At 45.1% G+C, this 26415-nt stretch overlaps 1 protein-coding gene across 3 annotated transcripts in view; it reads left to right on the top strand.

The window, feature by feature from the left end:
• The window catches only part of sema5ba (sema domain, seven thrombospondin repeats (type 1 and type 1-like), transmembrane domain (TM) and short cytoplasmic domain, (semaphorin) 5Ba), a 324529-nt gene that overhangs the window by 159773 nt on the left and 138341 nt on the right, over positions 1 to 26415 (top strand). For all 3 annotated transcript variants that reach the window (XM_087989341.1, XM_087989339.1, XM_087989340.1), the window contains exons 6-8: positions 16565 to 16627; positions 17886 to 17984; positions 25797 to 26010. In XM_087989341.1, coding sequence (XP_087845467.1) covers positions 16565 to 16627; positions 17886 to 17984; positions 25797 to 26010 — 376 coding nt within the window. The remainder of the gene's footprint in view (positions 1 to 16564; positions 16628 to 17885; positions 17985 to 25796; positions 26011 to 26415) is intronic.

Raw genomic sequence — 26415 nt, 5'->3', positions numbered from 1 at the left:
CCAGCTACCGGCTACCTTCATAATGGAGGAGAAACAGCCTCTATGTAAGTCGGGTTCAGGGGGGAATGAGGCAGAGACCAGAGAAACACGGTGAAATCGCTGACTCTGCACCAGTGTCTCCCTGTCTTTTTAAAATAAGTGAAAGCAGGAAGTATTAAACAGCTGTCTGTTATTTACAAAATTGTAATTCAATCAAGTGTTTCTGGTGACTGTATATGAAACCACCTGGACTTTGATCTCTCTGTTCATTCGATTCAGGAATAGCTCAGGATTCAATTACTACCTTTGACCCATGCCAAGTCTTGGTAAAGCACTGTTCACTGTTCCTCTCAGTGAATGGTTCCGAACCCAGTATATTTGGATGAAGGAGCAATAAACTGGTCGTGAACCAGGAGTGGAGAGTGCAGCACCTCCCAGCAGCCAGAATTCCATTGCTCTTTGTTCTGTAACCCCGTCCTGCCCAGATGAGTGCGAGGTGTCAGCTGCACTCAGTTGACAGCACACCAGCCTCTGAGCCAGTAGTTTGTGTGTTCAAACCACAGTCATGTCTGAGCTGAAATGAGAGCAAGTCAGGAACAAGGCTATAAATACACCAATCACTAAAGGTTAGCAAGACCGTAAATAAACAAGCCAAGCAGCAGGCTGTATCTCCATTAGGATAGGATTCAAAAGTAGAGGATTTATGCCAAACCTGGATGGAACATTAGTTAGACTGCTCTTTGCTTATTACATGCAGTTCTGGTCTCTTTGTGGTGAATAGGATGTGGATGGGCTGTAGAATGGAATCACAAGGACATAACCTGCAAGCTGTGGGTATATGTCACATTACAGACAGGATATCCCAAATTGCTACCCTCCGGGGTACGGAGCAATGAACTTACTCCCCTTCAGCCATCCCTCAGTTGGTTTCAACAAGTTTAATTTAGCAAAAAGATCCTTTATCTTTCTCCTGGACCCAAGTGGACCAAACATTTTCAAAGAAGCAAGTTTGACTCGGCTTTCTTGAATTAACAAGAAGAGTGGGTTCAGTCATTACTAAACAGGGGAAGAATTAGCAACACAACACAGAGATTAGAAATAAGAGATGAGTCCTAAAGGGTAAAAATTAATGAGATACAGAAATATGGATGGGTCTCGAACTGTCTGGGAAAATGGAGACTTGAATGTTTGAGCTGTTGCAGTGGAGGTGATAGATAATGTTGACATGGATATTTGAGCTGTCAGTTTCACAGCACTTGGTTTGTAGGTTGATCGAAATTCACTTTTTAATCTGGTTTGTGGCCCTCACACTGTGAGAGGAACTCCTTTTTGCTGTCCTTCTAGCTGATATCTAGCACGCAGTGTGCAAGAGAAAGTGCAGTGCATGGGGGGGGGAAGCTAGTGGGTAGTTTTCCACTTGTGAACTTCCCAACATGCTAATGCTCAAATGCAGACTAGTATAGAAGTGAATGACCTCTCCCAGGAAATGTTTAACACCAGTTCTGACTCCTGGGTAACTATGCAACCACATTTCACCCAATCCTACCCTCTAATGTCCCCATTGTCCATTCCCTGTTTTATGACACATGATGGCCTCATGACCCTGCCACCCTACCTAGCTGGCATCCTATAGACTTCTCCCATTCACACATTCACTAACACAATGGAAACCACCTGATGAAGGAGCAGCACTCTGAAAGCCAGTGCTTCCAAATAAACCTGTTGGACTATAACCTGGTGTTATGCGATTTTAACTTTGTCCACCCCAGTCCAACACCAGCACCTCCAAATCACAATGGAAACCTACTTAAATGCTCCAGTTTGTTAATGAATGAAGATTTACCAGAATGTGGTAACCGGTGCCATAAAGGGGAGTGTGGTTTGGATTGCTGCATCCCCCAACACTGACCATCCATTGCCATGATGAACGACAGTTTCAAAGGGGGCTGACAATGGAGGTCTGGGCCAGAAATGCAGAGCTGTCCATGGTTAACAGAACTGGAGTGGACTGACATCTGACAGGCACAACCGTTACTTCCATTTGTAGGGAAGAGCACAGCTAGGAGCCATCAGTGTCAGACAGTCACCAATACATCCAACCCAGGAATTGAGAAGACATTTTTTTCCTCCAAGAGTAGTCAAAATGTGGAACTCTCCATGACAGAGAGGGTTTGTGGTGAATAGTCTGGATGCAGTTAAAGGGAAACTTGTCAAGCACGGAGGGAAATGGGAATTTACAGTATCGATGGGAGATTTAGGTAAAGAAAGATGACGGCTTACTTGAGTGGAGTCAATGAGCTGGTGGGATATTATATCTGTGCTGCAAAATCTATCAAATTCCAGTTATTTTAAATTATTTGTGGGAGCCGGGCACAGCTGGTTAGGCCAGCTTTTATTGCCCCTCTCTAGGTGCCCCTTGAGAAGGTTGTGATGAGCTGCCTTCTTGAACCATTGCATTCCATGGGTTGAAGGTAAACCCACAAAACTTTTAGGGAGGGAATTCTAGGACTTTGACCAGCGACATATTTCCAAGTGGCTTAGAGGGGAATCTTCAGTGTAGTATCAATGTAATATCAGTGCTGTATTATCAGAGGGTCCTGTCCTTTTGGATGAGATACCGAGGTTCTTTCTCATCAATCAGTTCATTGGGGTGTTAAAGAGAATCAGTGTTCCGCTCCTGCCCCATAAAGTAATGAATCTGTGACATTTGGCCAAATGGATCAAATTCTTTGTGCTCTGGGTCTACCTACAGCACATGGACTGCAGCGTCAGCTCACCACCACTGTCTCCAAGGCAACCAGGAATGAACCAGTGATATCCATAACCAATTAACATACTGGCCCAATCATTGCTTCATTGTAACTATGGAAAAGTGAATGCCTGATTCATCAATGTCGCTCTCTCCCATTTCTCTCAACAACGGTCCAGCTCCCCCCTGTGCATGGATTGCAGTCTTGCTATTTTCTTATTGATTGATGGATTAGGGCAGGTTTCCATCAGAACAGCAACTGACACTCTCTGCATCCTTTTGTGTTTGCAGTCAACTTATTTCTGTTTTCATTAAAACCAGATTTATGTTTCTCTAACAGTTTGACATAAATGTATATGTAGTCAATTCAACTGTAACAGGCAGCTTAAGGATGCCAAGATTGTAAGGTGAAGTAATTTACAGGAGAGGTGATGGCCTAGTGGTATTAACGCTGGACTGTTAATCCAGAGACTCAGGCAATGTCCTGGGGACCTGGGTTCGAAACCATGGCAGTTGGTGGAATTTGAATTCAATAAATACCTAGTTTTGAGAATCTAATGATGACCGTGAGTCCATTATCAGGAAAAAAAAAGCCTATCTGGTTCACTAATGTCCTTTACTGAAGAAAACTGCCATCCTTACCTGGTCTGGACTCCATACTACATCACATCAATGTGGCTGACTCTTGACCGATCTCTGGGATGGGCAATAAATGCCGGCCCAGCCTTAACACCCTCATCCTGAGAATGAATTAAATAAAATGTAGGATATCAATAACAAAAGGGCCTAGTGACCCGTCTTCAGAACCTAGCTTCTTTAATACTGATCTGTTGTTCTTTTGGCCTTTGTTTAGGATATTATTAATGTAAATGTAATTAATAATGTAACCAGTGGCAAAAGCAACAGCTTTAGGAGTTGATTTATCCTTTGAGGACTTATTGAGTTATAGTGCAGTACAAATTATTGGTTACTCCATTAATATACAGTCACAGAGTCATACAGAATAGAGAAAGACCCTCAGGCCAACCAGTCCATGCCGTGTTCCCGAACTAAACTAGTCCCACTTGCCTGCTCCTGGCTCATATCCATCCAAACCTTTCCTATTCAAGAACTTATCCAAATGTCTTTTAAACATTGTAACTGTACCTGCATCCACCACTTCCTCTGGAAGTTTATTCCACAAACTCTGCATGAAAAAAATTGCCCCTCGTGTCTTTTTAAAACTTTCTCCTCTCACCTTAAAAATGTCACCTAGTTTTGAACTCCTCCACCCTTGGGAAGAGACTTGTGATTCACCTTATCTATGCCCCTCATGATTTTGTAAACTTCTGTAAGGTCACACTTCAACTTCTAAGCTCCAGTGAAAAATGTCCCAGCCTATCCAGCCTCTCCTTATCACTCCAACCTTCCATTTCCAGCAACATCCTGGTAAATCTTTTCTGAACCTTCACCAGATTAATAATATCCTTCCTATAGCAGGGCAACCGGAACTGCACACACTACACAAAAAGTGCTCTCACCAATGTCTGTACAATCTCAACATGACGTCCCAACCCCTATACTCAAAGGTCTGAGCAATGAAGACAAGCGTGCGAAACACCTTCTTAACCACCCTGTCTACCTGTGATGCAACTTTAAAACAACTATGCACCTGAACCCCCAGGTCTCTCTGTTTGACAACACTACGCAGGACCCTACTGTTAATAGTATAAGTCTTACCCTTGTTTGTTTTTACCAAAACGCAATACTTCACATTTATCTAAATTATCTCCATCTGCTGCTCCTCAGCCCATTGACTCAATCGCTCAAAATCTCTTTGTAATCTTAGATAACCTCCTTCACTGTCGACTATACTACCAACTTTGGTGTCACCAACAAACTTACAAACCATACCTCCTTAATTTTCATCCAAATCATTTATATAAATGACGAACAAAAGTGGACCCAGCGCTAATCCCTGTCAAACACTGCTGGCCACAGGCCTCCAGTCTGAAAAACAAGCCTCCACCACCACCCTCTATCTCTCCCCGTCTAGACAATTTTGTATCTAATTGGCAAGCTTTCCTTGAATCCCATATGAATCTTATCAAAAGCTTTTGTAAAGTCCATATAAACAATGTCTACCTCACTGCCCTCATCAATATTTTTGGTTACTTCTTCAAAAAAACATAATCAAGCTTTTGAGAGACAACTTCCCTTGTACAAAACCTTGCTGACTATCCCTAATTAGTCCTTGTCTCTCCAAATGCCTGTAAATCCTACCTTTCAGAATCCCCTTCAACAACTTACCCAGCACCCAGCACAGGTCTTTAATTCCAAGGCTTCTCCTTAAAGCCTTTCTTAAAAAGAGGTTTTACTAAGAAGCTGGGATGGGGGCTTGTTGGTTTACAGTGAATGGTTGGATAGCCTGTGTCCATTGGAGCTTATGACAGGAGGAATTACTTGGGCTGAAGCTTCACAAACTCACTCCACTACTGGAACCTTGGGATACTAATGCAGGAAACCAGACGATGAAGGAGGGAGTCAGAGGGAAAACAATTCACACACACCATATGCTTGGATCCATTCACGTGAAACGCTAATGATGAGCGATTTCATGGAGCTACAGTGCCAGATTATTTGATCATTGTCACATTACTATCAGGGCAGGGTATGTCAATTCAGCTTCTGTGCAACCTACATTACATTGAAGATCCTTTTCGTCAACTAAGTCCTTTCAGCCCGTTCTTTGGCCCTGTGTCCGTTCCTTTGTCCAAAAGGCCTGCAACAGGTGCTACATGAATGTGGCTTTTTGTTGGAAGGCGTGATTGAGGGAAGGGCTGGTTCTGGATAAGTTTTCACCCTCTCTTGCCAAGGCCTTATCTGAATCTGAGAGCTGCAAGTTTTGAAGAGACTTTCAAGGCCTTTGGGAAAAGGATGCAACGGAGATATTTCCTGAGAGGATTTGTGACGAAATAGGCCTTGTCCCAGAAATTGACTTTTGACATTGCTCCTACCTCAAGCGAGTGAGACCAGGAGGTCTTGGTGGGTGGGTGGCCAGTATTTCTTTGTGGAAATCAATCATTCGCACCTCACAGCACACCACTCAGTGCTGACACTGTTAGGAAAACAAAGCGGGTTTGACTGGGTGTGGGGGAGGCTTACGGAAGAAGGGAAGCTGAACAATAAAAGCCACTTCGCTGTGACCAATGTTCACTCACTTTGAAACAGAACACTTGGCTCTATTCTCGCTCACCCCTCCCCCCTGTCTCAGGCAAACTCTGCAGACTCCCAGCGAACAGCAAGAAAGTTGGAAACATAGAAACGTAGAAAATAGGAGCAGGAGGAGGCCATTCGGCCCATTGAACCTATTGCACCATTCAGTATGATCATGGCTGATCATCCAGCTTAGTCCCTGTTCCCACTTTCCTCTCCATGCCCTTTGATCCCTTTAGCCCTCAGAATTATATAATTCCTCTGAAAACATTCGATATTTCAGTCTTAGCCACTTGCTGTGGCAAATAAGAAGTATTCAGATGTACATTTGTGATGGCAAGGCATACAAGACATTCCTGATGAAGGGCTTTTGCCCAAAACATCGATTTTCCTGCTCCTCGGATGCTGCCTGACCTGCTGTGTTTTTCAACTCTAATCTTGACTCTAATCTCCAACATCTGCAGTACCCACTTCTACCATACAAGACTTTGGGCCAAGTGTTGGGAAATAGGTGTGGAATGGTTAGGCGGTTGTTTTTGACTAGTACTGACATGATGGGTTTAAGAGGCTTTTTCTATGCTGTTAACATGTCGGACTCTCAATTAAATGAGTTCAAGACAGAGATTGATAGATTTTTAGTTACTAGTGATATGAAGGGCCATGGGAATGACATGGCGATATGAAAGGGTTCAGAAAAGGTTTACAGGGATGTTGCCAGGTTTGGAGGGTTTGACTACAGGGAGAGGCTGAATAGGCTGGAGCTGTTTTCCCTGGAGCATTGGAGGCTGAGGGGGGATCTTGTAAAGGGTTTACAAAATCATGAGGGGCGTGGGTAGGATAAATAGACATCGTATTTTCCCTGAGTGGGGAAGTCCACAACTAAAGGGCATAGGTTTAGGGTAAGAGGGGAAAGATATAAAAAGGACCTAAGGGTCAACTATTTTTGTGCAGAGGGTGGTGTGTGTATGGAATGAGCTGCCAGAGGAAGTGGTGGAGGCTGGTACAATGACAAATGTAAAAGGCACCTGAATGGGTAAATGAATAGGAAGGGTTTAGAGGGATATGGGCCAAGTGCTGGCAAATGACACTAGTTTACTTTAGGATATCTGGTTGGCATGGACAATTTGGACTGAAGGGTCTGTTTTTGTGCTGCATATCTCTATGAATCTATGGCATTGAGGTGGATGATTAACCATGACTTGGATTGGTTAGATAGTCAGTGGCTGAATGGTCTAAACCTCCATTCCCATGTTCCTCCTGATGTTCATTGACCAAGCTGATGGGCTCTGGCTAATGATCGGTTCTTGTTGAACTGTACCCTAAAGTGAATCAACCCTTTCAGGGCAATAATTGGGAGAGAAATCTTTCTTGAGGGAAATAATCTTGCTTTACTCCAAACCACTTATGTCATCAGCCTGAGAGATCAATAGTACTGGAAGTAGAGGAGGAAAAGGCCTTGCCAGGGATGACCTTGATTACTAGGCTTTGTCCACCCTTTTTCTGCTTTACCTACATACCGTTAATCACTCTATGACCATCGATGCTCAATGTGTACTATGCGCAAGATGCCCTGCAGGATTGCACCAATATTCCTCCAATAGCATCTTCCAAACCCAGGACCGCTTCCATTTAGAAGGAAAAGGGCAGCACTTACCTGGGAACATCGCTACCTGCAAGTTCCCCTCCAAGTCACTTGCCATTGTGACTTGGAAATATATCACCATTCCTTCACTGTCACTGGCTCAAAATCCTGGAATTCCCTATCTCAGGGCATTCTGGGTGTATCCTCCTCATGTAGATTTCAAGAGGGAGCTCACCACCACCATCTCCAGTGTAGTTGGGCAAAAGACGTTGGCCCAGCTAGCTCCGGTTACATCTGATAAAAGAATAAAAAGGAATTAGACATACACTTAGCATCTCATTTGTGCCTGATCCTATTTGACTGGCCAATGAGCTTTAAGGCATCTCATGTCTGCAGAGTTCTCCCTAACCATCTCCCTGAGATTTTCTGAAGCTCGGAATAAGGAGGTTTTGAACTCAGTGCCTGACAGGTGCATTGGCCTGGACAATGAACAGCCCAAATTCTAACTCCCAGCATGTTCTCCTGGCTTAATCTCGATTGAGGAATAGAGGGTGCAGCCAGAGACATATACAAGCAGCACAGGAACTTCAAGAGATCACAGCCAGGAGGATCACGAGGAGGGGAGGTGTGAATGAGAGAAGAGAGACCCCAGAGCTAGTCAATTTACTTCCAGGTGATCAAGTTTGAATGGGCAGTGCATTCTCTGGCTCTCTATCTTCCTTTCTTGAACAAACTTCTCTCGTTCTGTCAATCCCTCCAAAACCTGCTCCCTCTCTCTCTCATACACTGTCCTCTTTGCCTCTCAGATACTCTCCCTCGCATACACTGCCTCTCAACCACATTTGCATTTATATAGTGCCTTTAACATAGTACAAACAATTGAAGGTGCTTTATCTGAATATTATTAGGCAGGTGTACACTTTTTATTCACTCTCACACATGCATGCTCTTATACACTCACTTTCACACAAAAACCCTTTTTGTGTTCTCAAGCAAACATTCCCAAATCTCTCTTATTGGCTGTCCCTCTCTCTTACCTTCTCCTGCATGCACACCCACACACAGAAAGGGCTGAACTCCCTCCAGCTGGTTGATGAACCCATCTCCACTTGCCCAGCTTTCAACGAAAGGCCATTGAACAGCGCCACGGGAAGCAGTGGCCACTGCTGGGACTGCAGCCAGATCCAACTGGGCTGCGGGTGGCTGGAATCTTCACAACTTGGGATGGGGGTGGTGAAAGGGAGGGGCAACTGGCAAAGAGGGTGGAGAAATTCCTACAGGCCTGTCAGGGTACTTGGTACCAACTTCCCCCACCATGGGTAATATCTGGCAGGGACGGATAAGACTTTTTTAGTGGCTATTCATAGAGTCGCAGAGTCAGACGGTATGGAAACAGACCCTTCAGTCTAACCAGTCAATACCATCATAATGCTAAACTAAACTAGTCCTGCCTGCCTGCGCTTGGCCCATTTCCCTCCAAACATTCTTATTCATGTGCTTATCCAAATATCTTTTAAATGTTGTAACTGTACCCACATCCACCACTCTCTCTGGGAGATCATTCCACACACGAACCACTTTCTGTGTAAAATAAATTGCCCCCATGTCTTTTTTAAATCTTTCTTCTCTCAGCTTAAAAAGATGCCCTCTAGTCTTGTAATTCCCTACCTTAGGGAAAAGACACCTGCTATCCACCTTATCTATACCCCTCATGACTTTTTAAGCCTCTGTAAGGTTATCTCTCAACCTCCTATGTTGCAGTGAAAAAACTCCCAGCCTACTCAGTCTAATTTTATAACTCAAACCTTCCATTCCCAGCAACATCCTGGGAAATGTTTTCTGAACCCTCTCCACTTCAATAAAATCCATCCTATAGCAGGGACACCAGAACTGGACACAGTACTGCAGAAGAGGCCTCACCAACATCTTGTACAACCTCAATGTGATGTCCATTCATTGAATATGAGGGTGTTAATTAGCCTGTCCAACGTCACCCCAATCACTAGGCAGAGTAGTGGACATTGTGTCACTGCCTTGATACCCTTTCCCCTTGCCTGCCATCCTGCCCTTGGGTCCTGTAAGAGTGCTGCCAAGCTCTCAGTGGACTCTCGTACACACCATCAAATCTCCCTGCTTGCCAATCACATCCTCACACTCAATAATACACCATTGGGAGAGATGATGGAGCAGTGGTCATGGACTAGACAGAGGCCCAGATTGATACTCGTGTGGTAATTACCTGCATTGATAAATCCGGAATTGAAAGTTAGTCTCAACACCAGTGAGTGTTATTGTTAAAGAGACTGTGTTTTTGCTGACACCAGCAGAACATGCTCCTTGCACGTGTCCATACTCTTGGCAATATCGCTGTCAGTCCTGAAACAAAAAAAACAGGAATTGCTGGAGAAACTCAGCAGGTCTGGCAGCATCTGTGGAGAGAGAAACAGAATTAATGCTCTGAGTCCAGTCACCCATCTTCAGAATTAGGATCATGAATGCTGCCCACTCTGTCCACATATCTATTGTGCATTTTTTTTTTGGTTATTGCCAGTTTTTTTTTGCTGGCGGTGCCTTTATCTGATGGCACATGCACAGAACTTTGCGCCAACCCCCATCTGGTTCACGGTGCACTGATTTCCTTTGCTGAAATGGTGGTCCCAGGAGGTGGCAGCGGCAGCAATGTGACCAGAACGAGGCTGATTGGGCGCAGTGGGTTTGGATCCAGATCGAGAGCCAGCATCGTCAGTGGGACTCATGGTGCAGTGACAACGTCACTGGTGGCCTGATGTGTATACGTGAAAAGAAATATAAATCTAATGTGTTTTAGAGAAGGAAATCTGCCATCTTTACCTGGTCTGGCCTACACGTGATTCCAGACCCACTGCAACGTGGGTGCCGTCTGGAATTTTGGAGACAGCTCTCCTAGGCTCGAGGGCAATTAGGCCGTGTCAACGTCCCCCCCCGCCCCCCAGGGGCCCATGAAGGGAAAAATGAGAAACAACTCATCCATTCAATCAGATCCCCCCTGCCCTTCCCCCACACTCCCATATCTGCCCCCTCCCCCTCTCACACTATCTCTCTCTCTCTCTCTCTCTCTCTCTCTCCCCCCCACCCCTTTCTGCCTCTCTCAGTCTCCCCTGGGATGCCAGTCTGAGTCCTGTGTGGCTTGTACTGAGACAGGCACTGTTTCTGTCAAAGGACAGACATCAGTGGCTGATTAATGCGGATGTGAATAGGGCAGAGGCTGGTCAACCTGTCTTTCTGGTGACAGGAGAAGCATGTAATTGTTGTTTAAGAGTTAATTCCTCTGATGACAACCTTCACCCTGTCACTTTGCTGACTGTCTGTTTTAATAGGTTCTTGTCCTCTCTTATACATCATAGACGGGTAATATATTGATGCTAAGGATCAGTGCAAAGCAGAAACAATATTTTTTGCAAGCATTGTTGTCGTTTGGACAAAATAAAGCATTTTTAGGTCAAGGGAGCGTTAAGTGGAGGCCTCTACTGTCCCTGTATCCTGCCTATGTACCAGCTCACCAATGGGAATCAATGGAACATTTGAAGTGTCGCAAATTTATTGAGGACTTTATTAACACATGGAACAGACTCACCCCACCCCTGACTTCCAGCATCCGTTGATTTCCTGTTTCTGACCAATTCCAATCCCTTCAGCCCCTCCCCCACACTTCCTCTTCCCCCCCCCCATCCCTATTCCTACCCCCTCACCCCCTTCAAATCTGCCCCTACGCAACTCCTACCTCTCCCTCTCAGGGGCAGGCATAATGATATTAGGATGCAACAATTAATCCAGAGATTGAGGATAATGTTCAGGGCAGCTAGCTTCAAATCCCACCATCGCAGAATTTATGTTTAATATAAACCTGGAATTAAGGACTCGCCAACATTAAGGGCACTTAAATGGTCATTGGATCAAATATGGAACAGTATAGGTTAGATGGGCTTTTGATTGGTTTTACAAGTCAGTGCAACATCGAGGGCCGAAGGGCCTGTACTGCGCTGTAATATTCTATGTTCTAAGAGTTTAGTGAGTCAATTGTCACTAAAGTACTCATCTGGATCACTATGGTTTTTCCGGGAAGAAAATCTACCATCCTTACCTGGTCTTGCTGCCCAGTGACTCCAGACCCCTAGCAATGTGGTTGACTGTTAACTGCCTTCTGGGCAATTAGAAATGACAATGATTACTGGCCTGGCCAGGAATTTCCTGTGAATGAGTTAAAAAAAGGACACTCTGTTGACCTCCTCCTATATGATGCTCTTGCCCTTGGCAGGTAGATTTTAATTTGGATAACTGCGAGGTATTGCATTTTGGTAAAACACACAAGGGCAGAATTTATACAGTTAATAGTAAGGCCTTAGATAGTTTTTTTCTAGGAGAAAGTGAGGACTGCAGATGCTGGAGATCAGAGTTGAAAATGTGTTGCTGGAAAAGCGCAGCAGGCCAGGCAGCATCCAAGGAGCAGGAGAATTGACGTTTCGGACATGAGCATGAAGAAGGGCTCATGCCCGAAACGTCGATTTTCCTGCTCCTTGGATGCTGCCAGACCTGCTGCGCTTTTCCAGCAACACATTTTCACCTTAGATAGTGTTGTTGAACAGGGGTTCAGGTACAGAAGTCTTTGAAGCTTGTGTCACATATAGACTGGGTGGTTAATAAGGTGTTTAGCCTGCTTGCCTTCATTGCTCAGATGATTCAGTATAGGTGTTGAGGTTGTACAGGACATTGTTGAGGACTCTTCTGGAGTACTGTGTTCAGTTCTTGGTCACTCTGTTATAGGACAGATATTATTAAACCGGAGAGGGTTCAGAAAAACATTTACAAGCATGTTGCCAGGAATGGAGGTTTGAGTTATAGGGAGAAGTTGGATAGGCTGGGACTTCTTTCACTGGATTGTAGGAGGTTGAGACATAACGTGAGAGGTGTATAAGATCATGAGGGGGATAGATAAGGTTAAAGACAGGAGTCTTTTCCTGCAAGTGGGGGCTTTCAAGACAAGGAGGGCTGTTTTTTAATGTGAGAGGGGAGAAAGATTTAAAAAAGACATGAGAGCAATTTTATTACACAGAGGGTAGTTCGTGTTTGGAGAAGCAATGGATGCAGGTACAGTTATAACATTTATTCTATTAGTTCTATTAGAATCCCTACAGTGTGGAAATAGGCCTATCCACCCAACAAGTCCACACTGAATCTCCAAAGAGCAACCTACCCAGAGTCATTCTCCTACCCTATATTTGCCCCTGACTAAAGCACCTAACCTACAAATCCCTATGGGGAAATTTAGCATGGCCAGTTGACCTAACCTACACATCTTTGGACTGTGGGAGAAAACCGGAGCATCCGGAGGAAACCCATGCAGACACGGGGAGAATGTGCAAACTCCACGCAGACATGTAAAAGACATTTGGATAAGCACATGAATAATACAAATTTGGAGAGACATGGGACAGGTGCAACTAGTTTTCATGAGTCCCTGCAGTGCAGAAACAGGCCATTTGACCTAACAAGTCCACACTGACCCTCACCCAAACCCTTTCCCCTCCCCTATTACTCTACATTTCTCCTAACTAATGCACCTAACCTATACATGCCTGAACACTGTGGGCGATTTAGCTTGGCCGATTCACCTAGGCAAAAGTGAGGCCTGCAGATGCTGGAAATCAGAGTCTGGATTAGAGTGGTGCTGGAAAAGCACAGCAGGTCAGGCAGCATCCGAGGAGCAGGAAAATCGATGTTTCGGGCAAAAGCCCTTTATCAGGAATTCCCTATTCACCTAACCTGCAAATCTTTTGACTGTGGGAGGAAACTGGAGCACATGAAGGAAATCCACGCAGACATGGGGAGAACATGCAAACTCCACAAAGACAATTGCCTGAGGCTGGAATCGAACCCAGGTCCTTGGTGCTGTGAGGTAGCAGTGCTAACCGCCGAGTCACCATTTGGGATTATGGGTGGGCAGGGATTCATTGGACCAAAGGGTTTGTTTCTGTGCTGTATAGCTATCTGACCCACTTCGCCACTATCTCGCTCGCATTCGAAAATGCTTATGCCCTTCTCCCATGCCCCTCTTCCCACTCATGTGACCCCCCCCCCCCCCACCACCCCACCTCCCTCTCACTTTCGCCCATCCTCCACTGTTCCCTTCACGTTTCCTGCAATTGCCTCTAGATTCCGGAGTGTCCAGTGGGGCTGCTGTAATATACCAGGCAGTTTTTGGAGTGCTTTGTTCACGTTTGAATGGAGTTGTCAGGGAAACCAGAGACAAACACTTTTGTTTTGCCTTTCCTTTCACGTTTCAATACCCCTGACTGCCCATTCACTTCGTGACCTGTTCTGAGACCCAGCCCCCACCCCCCAGTCGGGGAGCTGGGGTTCTTGCTGCTAATTCAGCACATTGGACAGACCTAACCTCTGCTCCCCAGCTCTGTAGGCTTTGTTTATTGATGCCCACTTTGAATTCCTTTTGCCTGCCCATGTGCTCTGACAATGAGAAGCCAAAACCCCAGCAGATAAATAGTCAGAGAGAATCACCAAATTGCCCATCACAGGCTGGTCACGTGTCACTCACCCCCGCCGCGACTCTACTAGAGGGGATCGGAATTTAACAGAAACTTCCCAGGATGGAAATAGCAGAGAAATGTGGATTAGACCTGCCTGTCTTCATTGTGGGAGGTGCTTTGTTTAGTTTCAGGTAAACCTGCTTTAACATTCAGGAAGGAGGGTGGGAAGCGTAGCCACAGACTCGCAAACCTCCTTCACCTCGTGCTGTTTGACTGATGCTGCCAGTGTCCCTATCAAGGAGGCAAGGCCTGAGTCCACACCCTCCAGCCAGAATGAAGAGTGAACCCTGCTCTTGCTGCAGAGAGCTGTGGGGTCTGAGCCCTTGGGTATATTTAAGGCTAAGACAGATAGAGTCCTGATAAGTGGGGAAATCGGGGGCTACGGGGAAGAGGCAGGGAAGTGGATGCGAGGAATGTCAGATGAACTATGATCCTACTGAGTGAAAGAGCAGGCTCAAAGGGCCAAATGGCTTACCCCCATTCCTAGGCACAGACTAGATGAGGTCGAACAAGTATCTTATTCTCGGTCAGCATCACCTCCTTGTTCATGTCCTCTATTTGAGTAAACTCAGAATACTGTATGCTTCATTCATTGCTCTCTCCACTTGTCCTACTTCTTATAGAACATAGAACAGTACAGCACAGGAACAGGCCCTTCAGCCCACAATGTTGTGCTGAACATGATGCCAAATTAAACGAATCCCTTCTGTCTGCCCTTGGTCCACACCCTCTTTTAATGACTTATGTACATATACATCCAATCCTTCTTATTTCTTAAGATCTTATAGTCAATTGGCACTTAGCTAACCCCCCACCACCACACCACCACCCCCCCCCCACCTCCTCCCATGTACTCTTGGAATGCTCCCCATTTTTCTGATCAACCATGATCTTATTGAATAGTGTAGTAGACCTGAGGGGCTGAATGGCCTATTCCGGCCCCCAGTTCATATGCTCCACCACTTGTGCGTAACAGGATCACTACAAGACGGGGGAATTTCTTTGCAGGTCAGTGCAAGAAGAACAGGGGAATGGGATTATTTGGATAGCTGTTACGAAGAGATAGCAGAGGCTCAATGGGCCAAATGGGTTTCATTCTAGATTAGATTAGATTACATTACATTACAGTGTGGAAACAGGCCCTTCGGCCCAACAAGTCCACACCGACCCGCCGAAGCGCAACCCACCCATACCCCTACATCTACCCCTTACCTAACACTACGGGCAATTTACCATGGCCAATTCACCTGACCTGCACATCTTTGGATTGTGGGAGGAAACCGGAGCACCCGGAGGAAACCCACGCAGACACGGGGAGAACGTGCAAACTCCACACAGACAGTCGCCTGAGGCGGGAATTGAACCCGGGTCTCTGGCGCTGAGAGGCAGCAGTGCTAACCACTGTGCCACCGTGCCACCCACAAATTCTATGCTGTACGATTCAATCCCTGGTGATCAGGACAAGCTTCATGAAGTCTTTAGTAAGCAATGTAACGGTTGAATGAAGAGTGTCTTTCGGGAAACTGTTTGTCCCTTTCAGTGTCTGAGGGAATGCAGCAACTACCTGGGAGTTCCTGCTCGTGATCACTGTCCAGTGTTCCCAGTTGGAATATGGATATTGTTGGGCTCTGTTCTGAATGATTAATTGATTAATCTGTGGGCCCTCACGATAGGAACCGTACGGTACGCGCTACATGAGGTCGGATTTCTCGAAGACAATTAAGGTTTACCCTCAAATAAAAATTAGCTGGGAGTGGGTGAGTGGCTAAGTCATTGCTTGGTGATGGAGTGAGCAGTGAGCAGATATCACATTTATGTTGAAATGATAACCTTTCCCTCGTTGACTTACTGATTATCAAGTGTTTTCAAAGGATTACTTTACCCGTTGCTGTTCATACAGCAAGTTAGCCAAACATCTTATTCATGGACTCTCCTCAAATGTTGTGCATGAGTGAAGATCTTCAATTAAAATTAAAATGCTAACCTTTGACCCCTTTGCCCTTTCCACCCTTTCCTGCCATTTCCCCTAATTTCCTGTCCATTGGTTCTTCCTTCCATTCACAATTACCTTCCCCTTTGCCCCACTTCTTTTTTATTCCCTCATCCACCCCTCTTCCTGCCTTTCCCCTCTTTTGCCCCTTTCCACCTTAATAGCCTCCCCTGCCACTTCCCCCCCCCCCCCACCCTCCGACCTAGTCATCTGCCTTCTGGCCCTCATCCCTCTCTTATTCCCACATGCCTTCCTGCTGTTTCCTCTCTCTCTCTGGCCTCTCCCCTCCTCCACCCCCCTCAAACCCCACACAGTTTCATCCCTTCTCCTATTAACACTGTCTCCCCTTCCCTTTCTCTGTCCACCTCCCACCTCTCCCTTCTTTTCCCACCCTGTCCTTCTTCCTATCTCCCTCCCATGACAATCCTTACAACCGAGCTCTTAGCAGTTGGAGCATGTCATGTGACCTGTATGTTGTCTTTTCTCAGGCAATAGAATGGGGACCAGAGGAAGACACTCGGATAGCTTGTCAGAGCAAAGGAAAGACTGAGGTAAATTTATAAACTATCGTCGCAACGCAGTTACTGTGTAATTTAATGATGCCCCACTGTGCTATTGCTGGATTTGAGCCTTTTTCAGTTTTCTCTCAATATTTGCAAAGCCACAGCTTAATTTGGCGCTTTCCAGTGGTTTTCTCTTGAACTGAATTTGAGTCTTTGTGAAATGCTTTTCATAAAACCCGATTTATTTGGTTGTGCATTTGGGCACCAGTTTGGAGAGTGATCGCAGAATGGTTATGGTGCAGAAAGAGGCCATTCAGTCCATCGTACTTGTACCAGTTCTATTCCCTAATGTCAATCACCAGCCTTTTGCCCATATCCATCTCATCAGCCGATCCCATTCTCGAATGCCTCTATTCAACCTCCGCATTTCCAGGCAGCGCATTCCAGACCCAAACAACTCAGGTGATGAAAAAGTTTCTTCCTACATCACCATCGCTTCATTTGCACATCACGTCAAATTTACATGGTCAATAAAGTTTGGGAAATTATAATGTACTTTATCCAATGAGTTTGATTAGTGGGTCCCACCGCACTAATTACAAGCTGGGTGTGCAGCCCATTTGATCTCATCTAAATGCTAGCCCTGCCACCTTGCTGTGCCATCTTAAAGGTCCTCAGCCAGAACCTGTCTGACCTTATTTGTCATCCCTCATCTCCCTCCGCCATGTCAACCAGGAGTCAGACATTTCTCGGTTTGAGTTCTGCTTTATCCTCCTCAGCACTGAAGGCGAGGTTAAAAATGCACCAGTGTAGAAGAGGGTGGGGGTGGGGGGGGGGGGGGGGGGGGGTGGGGGGTTGCTGCATTGTCAGTGTTGCTGTCTTTCTGATGAACTATTAATCCAAGGACTTATCTGTCCTGTCAAGGTGGATGTAAAATGTCCCACGGCCACTATTTCAAAGAGGAACTGCCACTATTGAACCGTCCACATTTAAAAACAGACGACATGGTCATTATCAGATTGCTTGTACTGGGAGCTTACAGTACACAAATTGACTGTGATGATTCCTGCTTTATAACAATTCAAGTGGGATAAAGACAGAGGGTGCTGAGGAAACTCAGCAGGTCTGGCAGCATCTGTGCAGAGAAAAACAGAGTTAACATTTCCAAATCTTCCAAACTCCTACATTTCCACTGTATTTGATTAACTGCAGGATCGTCAAGGGTAGCCCAACACGAGGTAAGATGCCTCATTAACGCAAGATTGATGTCAAACACAGCTCTCATATCATTTGTCTCTTGTTCCAGGTCGAGTGTCAGAATTATATTCGTGTGCTGCTCATTAACGGGAAGAACATATTTGCATGTGGAACAAATGCGTTTTCTCCGACCTGCATATCCCGACAGGTGAAATGCTTTCCTTCGTACCACTTGAAACAAAATGCTCCTTTGCTGTTCTAATGACCAATTCAGAAATGCTATTTTCTGATTTTTTTCAACTTTTCTCTTTCTTTTTCTTTATTGGTCGCTGCATTGAGTGTAGAAGTTGGGAGGTCATGTTGGGACTGTACAGGACATCGTTTAGGCCATTTTTGCTCTCCCTGCTATCGGAAAGATGTTGTGAAACTTGAAAAGGTTCGGAAAAGATTTACAAGGATAGAGTCATAGAGATGTACAGCATGGAAACAGACCCTTCGGTCCAACCCGTCCATGTCGACCAGATATCCCAACCCAATCTAGTCCTACCTGCCAGGACCCGGCCCATATCCCTCCAAACCCTTCCTATTCATATACCCATCCAAATGCCTCTTAAATGTTGCAATTGTACCAGCCTCCATCACTTCCTCTGGCAGCTCATTCCATACCCGTACTACCCTCTGTGTGAAAAAGTTGAAGGATGTTGCCAGGGCTGGAGGGTTTGAGCTATAGGAGAGGCTGAACAGGCTGGATCTGTTTTCTCTGGAGTGTCAAAGGCTGAGGGGTGATCTTACAGAGGTTTATAAAATCGTGAGGGGCATGGATAGGATAAACAGACAACATGTTTTGCCCAAGCAAAGGGGAATCCAAAACTAGAGGGCCTAGGTTCAAGGTGAAAGGGGAAGATTTAAAAGAGACTTAACAGGCAACTTTTTCATGTAGAGGGTGGTGTGTGTATGGAATGAACTGCCAGAGGAAGCAGTAGAGGCCGGTACAATTACAACATTTGAAAGGCATCTGAATGAGTACATGAATAGGGAGGCTTAGAGGGATATGGGCCAAATGCTGGCAAATGGAACAATTAATTTTGAATATCTGGTTGGCATGGGCGAGTTGTACTGAAGGGTATATTTCCATGCTGTACATCTGTATGACTCTATGGCACCATGACTCTGTGAGAACTGACCTCTGACTGGGGCAAATAGTTCCATGGGCATCAGTCATTGGCTGTGGCCTGACCAAACAGGGGTATTTAATGTCTCCTGGCCATGCATTTTCTTTCGACATGCCCAATCCCATCTGGGAAGGTACTGCATAAAGTTGCGTGTCAGGGTACCCCACAAGGTGGATAGCCTCCCATTTCCCCACACCATTCCATCTGTCATATTGTTTGCTCACTCAGCCTCTCCAAATCATTGTGAAGTATCCTCCTCACAACTTCCACTTCTACCTGGTTTTGTGTCATCTGCAGAATGATAAAGATTACATTTAATTCCCCACACTGAAATCACTGATAAACACTGTGAACAGCTAGGATTCAAGCCCTGATTCTGACAGTACCCTTTCTACCCATAGCCTGCCCACCTGAGAATAACACATTTGTTCTCACTCTCTGTCTTCTGCCCATGAATATCAGCCAGGATATCGGCCCCAGCCCCGTGTGTTCTAATTTTTTTTTTATTAATCTCATATATGAGTCCTTCTCAATAGCTTTCTGAAATGGTGACATAGCGTTAATATCACTGGGCTAGAATCCAAAAGGTCAAGGTGATACATTGGTTCAAATTTCACAATGGTAGCTGGTGGGATCTAAATTCCGAGTACTAGGAACAGGAGTAGGCCATTCAGCCCTTTGGTCCTGTTCCATTGATCATGGCTCATCTGTGGCCTAATGCCTCTGGCCCATATTCCTTAATAATACCATGCCATCATTTCCTCTCTTGATCCCTTGCACTGGATATGTATTTCTGGATTACAGCATACCACGGCTAAAATGGGGATGCAGCTAATATGTTGGACATCGGCAGAAATGTGAGCATTGGGCTGGAGAAACAGGGATGTCTTATAGACTGGTTCAACTTATTTATCGTGAGTTATGGTAACTCTTCAAGATATTGATGGGATAAGACAGAATAGATGAGGATAAACTCTGTTTGGGGATTCCAAAACTAGAGGGCAGAGTCTAAAGATTAGGGATTCGTATGTAATTCAGACTGGGAAAGGAGGTAGATTATAATTCCCACAGGTCGGGAGATGTGTGCAGGACAGGGGCGGAGAATGGTGCAGCCCTGACGACTCACTGTGGTTGCATTGAACAAATGGGCCCTCCGGGACAGAGTGGTTCTTTTGATTAGTATTCCTGCCCCTCTGCTCAATATCATTCCTCTCCACCACTGACACATTTTGCTATAGAATGTAGTACGTATAGGATACATCAATATGATTTGATTTATTATTGTCACATGTACCTAGCTACAGTAAAACGTTTGTTTTTGCGTTCAGTACAAGCAGATCATACCATACAAAGTGCACTAGGACAATAGAACAGAGCGAGGAATACAATGTTACGGCTGCAGAGAAGGTGCACAGAGTGTGAGGCCACATCAAATTTAAAATTTGAGAGATCCATTCAGAAGTCTAAAAACAGCGGGGAAGAAGCTGTCCTTGAATCTGTCAGTACGTGTGTTTAAGCTTTTGTGTCTTCTGCCCATTGGAAGAGATTCTAACCAGGGTAAGAGGGTCTTTAATGATGTTGGTTGCCTTCCCAAGGCAGTGAGAAGTGTAGCTGGAGTCAGTGGATGGAAGGTTGGCTTGCGTGATCCAGCGACTCATTCAGATTAATTCAACAGAACCTTTCTCTGGTTGTGACCTGTACAATCAAGAAAGACATGAAGACACTATCTGGGAGAGCGCCATCAGCTCTAAGTTGTATCCTTGATTCTTTATGGTCATTGAATCATTCATGATATTGATTCTTTGAGGACATTGAATCAATATCACCAAATCCCTTACAATAAGAGGGTCACCATCATTAGACTGAACCAGCTCAAGAGTGTATCACTGTTTCTCTCAGGGAGGCAGCAAGAAATGGATGATAAATGTAATCTTGCCAGCTTTTCCTGCACACTAATGAATTCAGAAGCAGGTGGGGTGATTTTTCTGTTTAGTCTTTCATATATCTGATGGGTTTTTACAGACGGAATTAAATGACTCAACCGTGCATGTTCCGCTCGCTTCTCAGATAGTTTATTAAAATGAAAGAAGAACCAAACATCTAGGAATTATTAGCAACACTGGCCAACTTACAACTCACAGCACAACCCATTTAATCATTCATTCAGTGATTCAATTAGGGGGAAAATCTCAGCACTGCAGAAAATCCTGTCCTCTCTCGTTGACGTGATTAGACTAATGTAGGATGATGCTGTCGCCAGGTGACATTCGGCGATGGGTTGACCATACTTTATGTGCTAATGCTGAAGGAAGAAGGATCTTATATTCTAAGTGCTCTGAGTAGATTAGAAATTCACAGCACCATAGACAAAATGGGAATGAGTTTGACTGTATCATAAGAGTCATACAGCATAGAAACAGGCCCTTCAGCCCAGCATGTCCATGCCGAACAACAGACACCAAACTGCGCTAATCCCATTTACCCACACTTGGCCCATAGCCTTGTATGCTGTGGCATCACAAGTACAGATCTAAAAATTCATGGTCTGCTCTTCCGTCTCTGAGTCAGAAAGTTAAGGGTCCAAGTCTTGATCAAGTTGAACATTTCAGCTGCCACTCCTATCTGCAGTACTGAGTGAGTGCCTCACTGTCAGAGGTGCTGCCTTTTTTTGATGAAGAGCTGATAGTATCACTGGATTCATAAGGACACTGGACTCCAGGCTAATGCTCTGGAGAGGCTGGCTTAAATGACAGCTGGTAACATTTAAATTCATTGAATATATTTAGAAATTAAAAAAAACAATATCAGTGGTAATTGGTCAGGTTAGATCTGTCCTGCGTTTTATGTACAGGACATACCCTGGGCAATTTCCACATTGTCAGGTAGATGCCAGTGTTGTAACTGTACTGGAAGAGGTTGACTAGGGGAGCAGCAAGTTCTGGAGCACAAGTCTTCAGTACTACTGCCGGGATGTTGTCAGGGCCCATAGCCTTTACTTTATCCTTCACATGATATCTTGTGGAGTGAATCAAATTGGCTGAAGACTTGAATTCATGATACAGAGGATCTCTGGAGGAGTCCAGGATGGATCATCCACTGGATACTTCTGGCTGAAGATTGTCGCGAATGCTTCAGCCTTATCTTTTTTGCTGATTTGCTGGGCTCTTCCATCATTGAGGAGTGAGATTGTCCTGTGTTGTAGCTTCACCAGGTTGAATCCTAATATTCACATAGATGTGGTTCTGCTCTTGGCTGCATCTCCATCGAACCAAAGTCGATCCCCTGCCTTGGGTGGCAGATATGCCGGGCCATGAGGTTACAGATTGTGCTGGAGTACAGTTCTGCTGCTAATGACCCACAGCGCCTCATGAATGCCCAGTTTGAATTGCTTGATCTTTTTGAAGTTGGTCCCATTTAGCACAGTGCAGGTACCAGACAAGACAATGGAAATTATCCTCAAGGTGGTAGTTGGGCTCCACAAGGAATGTGTGGTGGTCACTCTCAGTGATACCGTCATGGACAGATGGTGGTGATGGGGTCAATGATGAGGATGTGCAGGGTAACTCCCTCCTGACTGAACCACTGTCTCTGAAGGTGATGGTGATGTGCAGGAGAGTTTCTGTAAGTTCTATGAGTATGACAATGTGTGAGACAACTCTCCCAATTTTGAGACTAACCACCAGATGTTAACAATTAGGACTTTGCAAGATTGACAGGGCTGAATTTGCTGTTGTCCAGTTTCATTCCAATGCGACTGTTCAGCACTTTGCTGCAACTGAGGGCCTTGTTATGCCATTTCAGAGGGCGGTTAAAAATCCACCACACTACTGTAGGCAGATAGATAGGGATGCTACAGACCAAAACGGTTGAGACCAAAACATTGAATGTTTTCAAGAAGGAGTTGGATATAATTCTTAGGGCTAAAAGGGTCAATGTGTATTGGCTGGTAGTGGGAACAGAGTGTCGAGTTGAATTGAATGGTGGAGCAGGTTCAAAGGGCTAAATGGCCTACTCCTGCTCCTATTTGCTAATTTTCTAACAAGATGGCCTTATAGTCGACAATGGTTTTCAAGGTCATTATTGGACTTGTATTTCTAGACTTTTTGTTCTTTAAATTCTGCCATCTGGATCTGTGGGATTTGGACCCAGGGCCCTGGAGCACTACCTGGGTCTCTGCTTTACTAAAGCAAGTATAGCACTGGAGAAATTCAGCGGGACTGGCAGCATCTGTGGAGAGAGAGAGAAAAACAGAGTTAATATTTCCCGTCTGAAATGGCTCTTCTTCAGAACTTCAGTAGATTTGAAATGTTAACCCTTCGTGCTCTGAGCTGAATGAGCACAAATTTCTGGAAGTTCACCTGCTTGCTGCATGGTATCATCCTCAGCACAGTCAGGATTATTTACTAATTGTTGTACAATTACATAATAGCACCTAATGTTGGTCATGGTGGCCTGAGCTTTGCAAGCATGGGGTAAGTTGAGTATGGGCAACACTCTCATGGATAGTCAAAGTGACTCATCATTAGAAATGGTCTTCTCGGTGTTGGGCCATGGGCCTCCTTTGAGACCTAGGCTTTCGAGCAACTAATGGCAATCCTGAGTCAAAGACCTATTTGGGGAGACATCCTTAACTGCTGAGAGCAGTGAGTCACATTGATCATCTGTTCCTTAAATATTTGCCATGAATATTAAAGTGGAGGCAGAGGCAATGTAAAGGATGAATTCAATCACAGATGATTTCATTATTCAAACCCAGTCACTTTACTTCTTACAGCTGCCAGCAAATGGCGACTAGCGGTGATTGATGATGCCAAACAATGTCACGGTGACATTGCCTCATCACCGGTCCACTTTATATGAAATTTCTCTCTGCGTTGCTTTCTCCTGTGGCATTTGGAAAGGCCTGGGCCTGAGGTGGATGTAAAAACGTCCCGTTGAAGTGTTTCAAAGATGAGCAGAGTTCCTCTTCTGTGGTCTCACACACGATATTTACCCCTCTCCCAACATCCTAAAAAACACAGACAGCCTACTCAATGCAACCACAACTTGCATTTACATAGCACCTTTCATGTTGTGGTCTGTCCCAAGGTGTGTCGCAGCAGTGACTATCAAATGCGATCTGACACTGACCTACACAACGAGATACTAGGGTAGACAGCCATAAGCTTCTGCAAAGCAAGAGTTTTTAGGATTTCCCTCTCAGGTGGCCTGTGCACCAATCAGCTGCCTTGTGTCCCTGGAAGTAATACTAGACTCTAAAGTACCTTTTTGGCTACTAACACACTTTGGGACATCATGAGGTCACCATATCAATGTGAGTGTTTCTTGCACACAGGCTTGAAGGACTCTCCCTGTTCCTGTCTTTGAGAATGACCTCCATTTCCCCAGCACAGTGTAAATATTCATTAATCATGATTTAATTTGTAACGTATACTCATTAGAAATCTGCCGTTGCGTGTCACAACCAACATAATGAAGTCAAGAGCACTGGAATGTAATGGGATGCTGTGTACGTGAAAGAAAGAGAAAGGGGAAGTGGAAATGCAACAGTGAAACAGAAACCGATCATTTGTAACATGGGGAAATGTCCCAAAGTGTGCTTCTCGCCAATTAAGATTGACATAGTGCCAGGTAAAGAGTTTTCAGTAGAGATCAGAGAAGGCACCTTGAGGGTGATGGGAAGGGTAGACTAAGGTGGGAAAGTTTTGGGAGGGAATCTTTGTCAAGGCATCAGAAGGCATGGCCAACAACAGTGGGGTGAAGGAAATTGGTGATGCAGATAAAACCCGAATTGGAGGGGAGTTGGACCCTCAGAGGGTTGTTGGGTTGGGGGTTACAAGGATGGGAATAAGACAAGATTATGGAGGGATTTGAACATACAGGATTCTTAGGGGACTTGACAGAATAGATATGAAAAGGGTGTTTCCCCCTTTGGGAGAGGATAGGACCAGGGGCATCATCTCAGAATATGGGGTAGTACATTGGAGATAAAGATGAGGAGAAATGTCATCTCTCAGAGGGTGGTAAACCTCTGAAATTCTTCACTGCAGAGGGCTGTTGAGGCTGAATCATTCAAGGCTGGGGTAGACAGATGTTTAATCAGTGAGAGAAGCAAGGATTGGGGGAAAAGGTTGGAAAACAGAGCTGAAGATGATCAGATCAGCCTGTGCCACCCCAACTTGCTTTTACACAGAGCTCTTTCAAGACTTCAGGCCATCCTAAATCAATTCACACCAATCAAATTCCCTCTGAAGTGCAGCCACAGTCGTGATGCATGAAAATACAGCCCCAAACTCTGACAAAAAAAAAATGCAGCAGTAACAAGGTGACCTGTATCTCTTTAGTGATATGGTTTCTGGGGGAAATTTTGACCTGGACACAGAAGAGAGTTTCTCCACTCTGAAGGAGCACTTTGTGACTTTTAGCTGACGGTGGTATCTCAATCCTAGTTTTAATGTTTTACCTGAAAGACAACAACCCTGAGTGTTTAGCACTACCTCAGTACTGTGGGAGTACGAAAGGGGTTCAGATAAAGGACAGGGGCTGGTGTTCTGCATGCGTTGCATGTGGATATAAAAAGACCAGGAAGTTGAGTTGGCAAAACTGAGCTTTGGGAACGTCAGAAACCTAGGAAGCAGTTCAAGAGCTGATGGGATGGGAAGGCTGAGTTTGAGCTGAGCAGAAATTTGCAATCAGCTTGATTCAATGAGATGAAACATTGAAAAAACGGTGGCGACAGATGCCAAGCTTCCTCATATCTTGCAGCTGATGGGGAAAAGCAGTGAGGATAAAGTAATGTGCACGCTGCAGTGACTCAGACTGTGTGCCCATGTGATTGCTTCCTCCAGCTTGGGGACCTGGGCCATGTGCTGGACAGGATGAATGGTGTGGCAAGGTGTCCTTACGATCCTAGACACAATTCCACTGCCGTGATCACGTCCCGGGGAGAGCTGTACGCAGCCACTGTGATCGACTTCTCAGGTCGCGACCCCGCCATCTACCGAAGCCTGGGAAATAGACCTCCTCTCCGAACTGCGCAGTACAACTCCAAGTGGCTTAACGGTACGTCGTGAACTGCAGGCAGCATCTCTACAGAGGGGAGCGCTGTCAGGGGGGCATGAGTGAGAACTGAATGTAGTGATGATTCATTTTGTTGAAGAAAAAGTGTGATGAATTTGATTAACGTGACTTTGAATTGCTGTTAGAAAAATGCCTATTATTTATTATTCCTCTCTTACACCGTAACTTGCATGATTTGCATTTCTTAAGCACTTTATGCCGTGTATGATTGTGTAGTTTGTGCTGTCAATGTAGCACCCTCAGTCCTGGAGGAACCCTGTCTCAGTTTTACTGTATCAGTTGTATATGGTAGAAATGACAAAGAAAAGCTGATCCATTCCCCCCTACTCCAGCCAAGGTGGAGCAGATAGAGTCCAGTACCCAACTGCACCTTTGGCACCTTGTCAG

Source organism: Chiloscyllium plagiosum, unplaced genomic scaffold (genome assembly GCF_037043375.1).
Source record: "Chiloscyllium plagiosum isolate Xiang-an unplaced genomic scaffold, Cpla_swu_hap1 HiC_scaffold_7, whole genome shotgun sequence".
Lineage (NCBI taxonomy): Eukaryota > Metazoa > Chordata > Chondrichthyes > Orectolobiformes > Hemiscylliidae > Chiloscyllium > Chiloscyllium plagiosum.
Note: the sequence above shows the minus strand (reverse complement) of the source record. Positions and strands in the feature narration are given on the sequence as shown.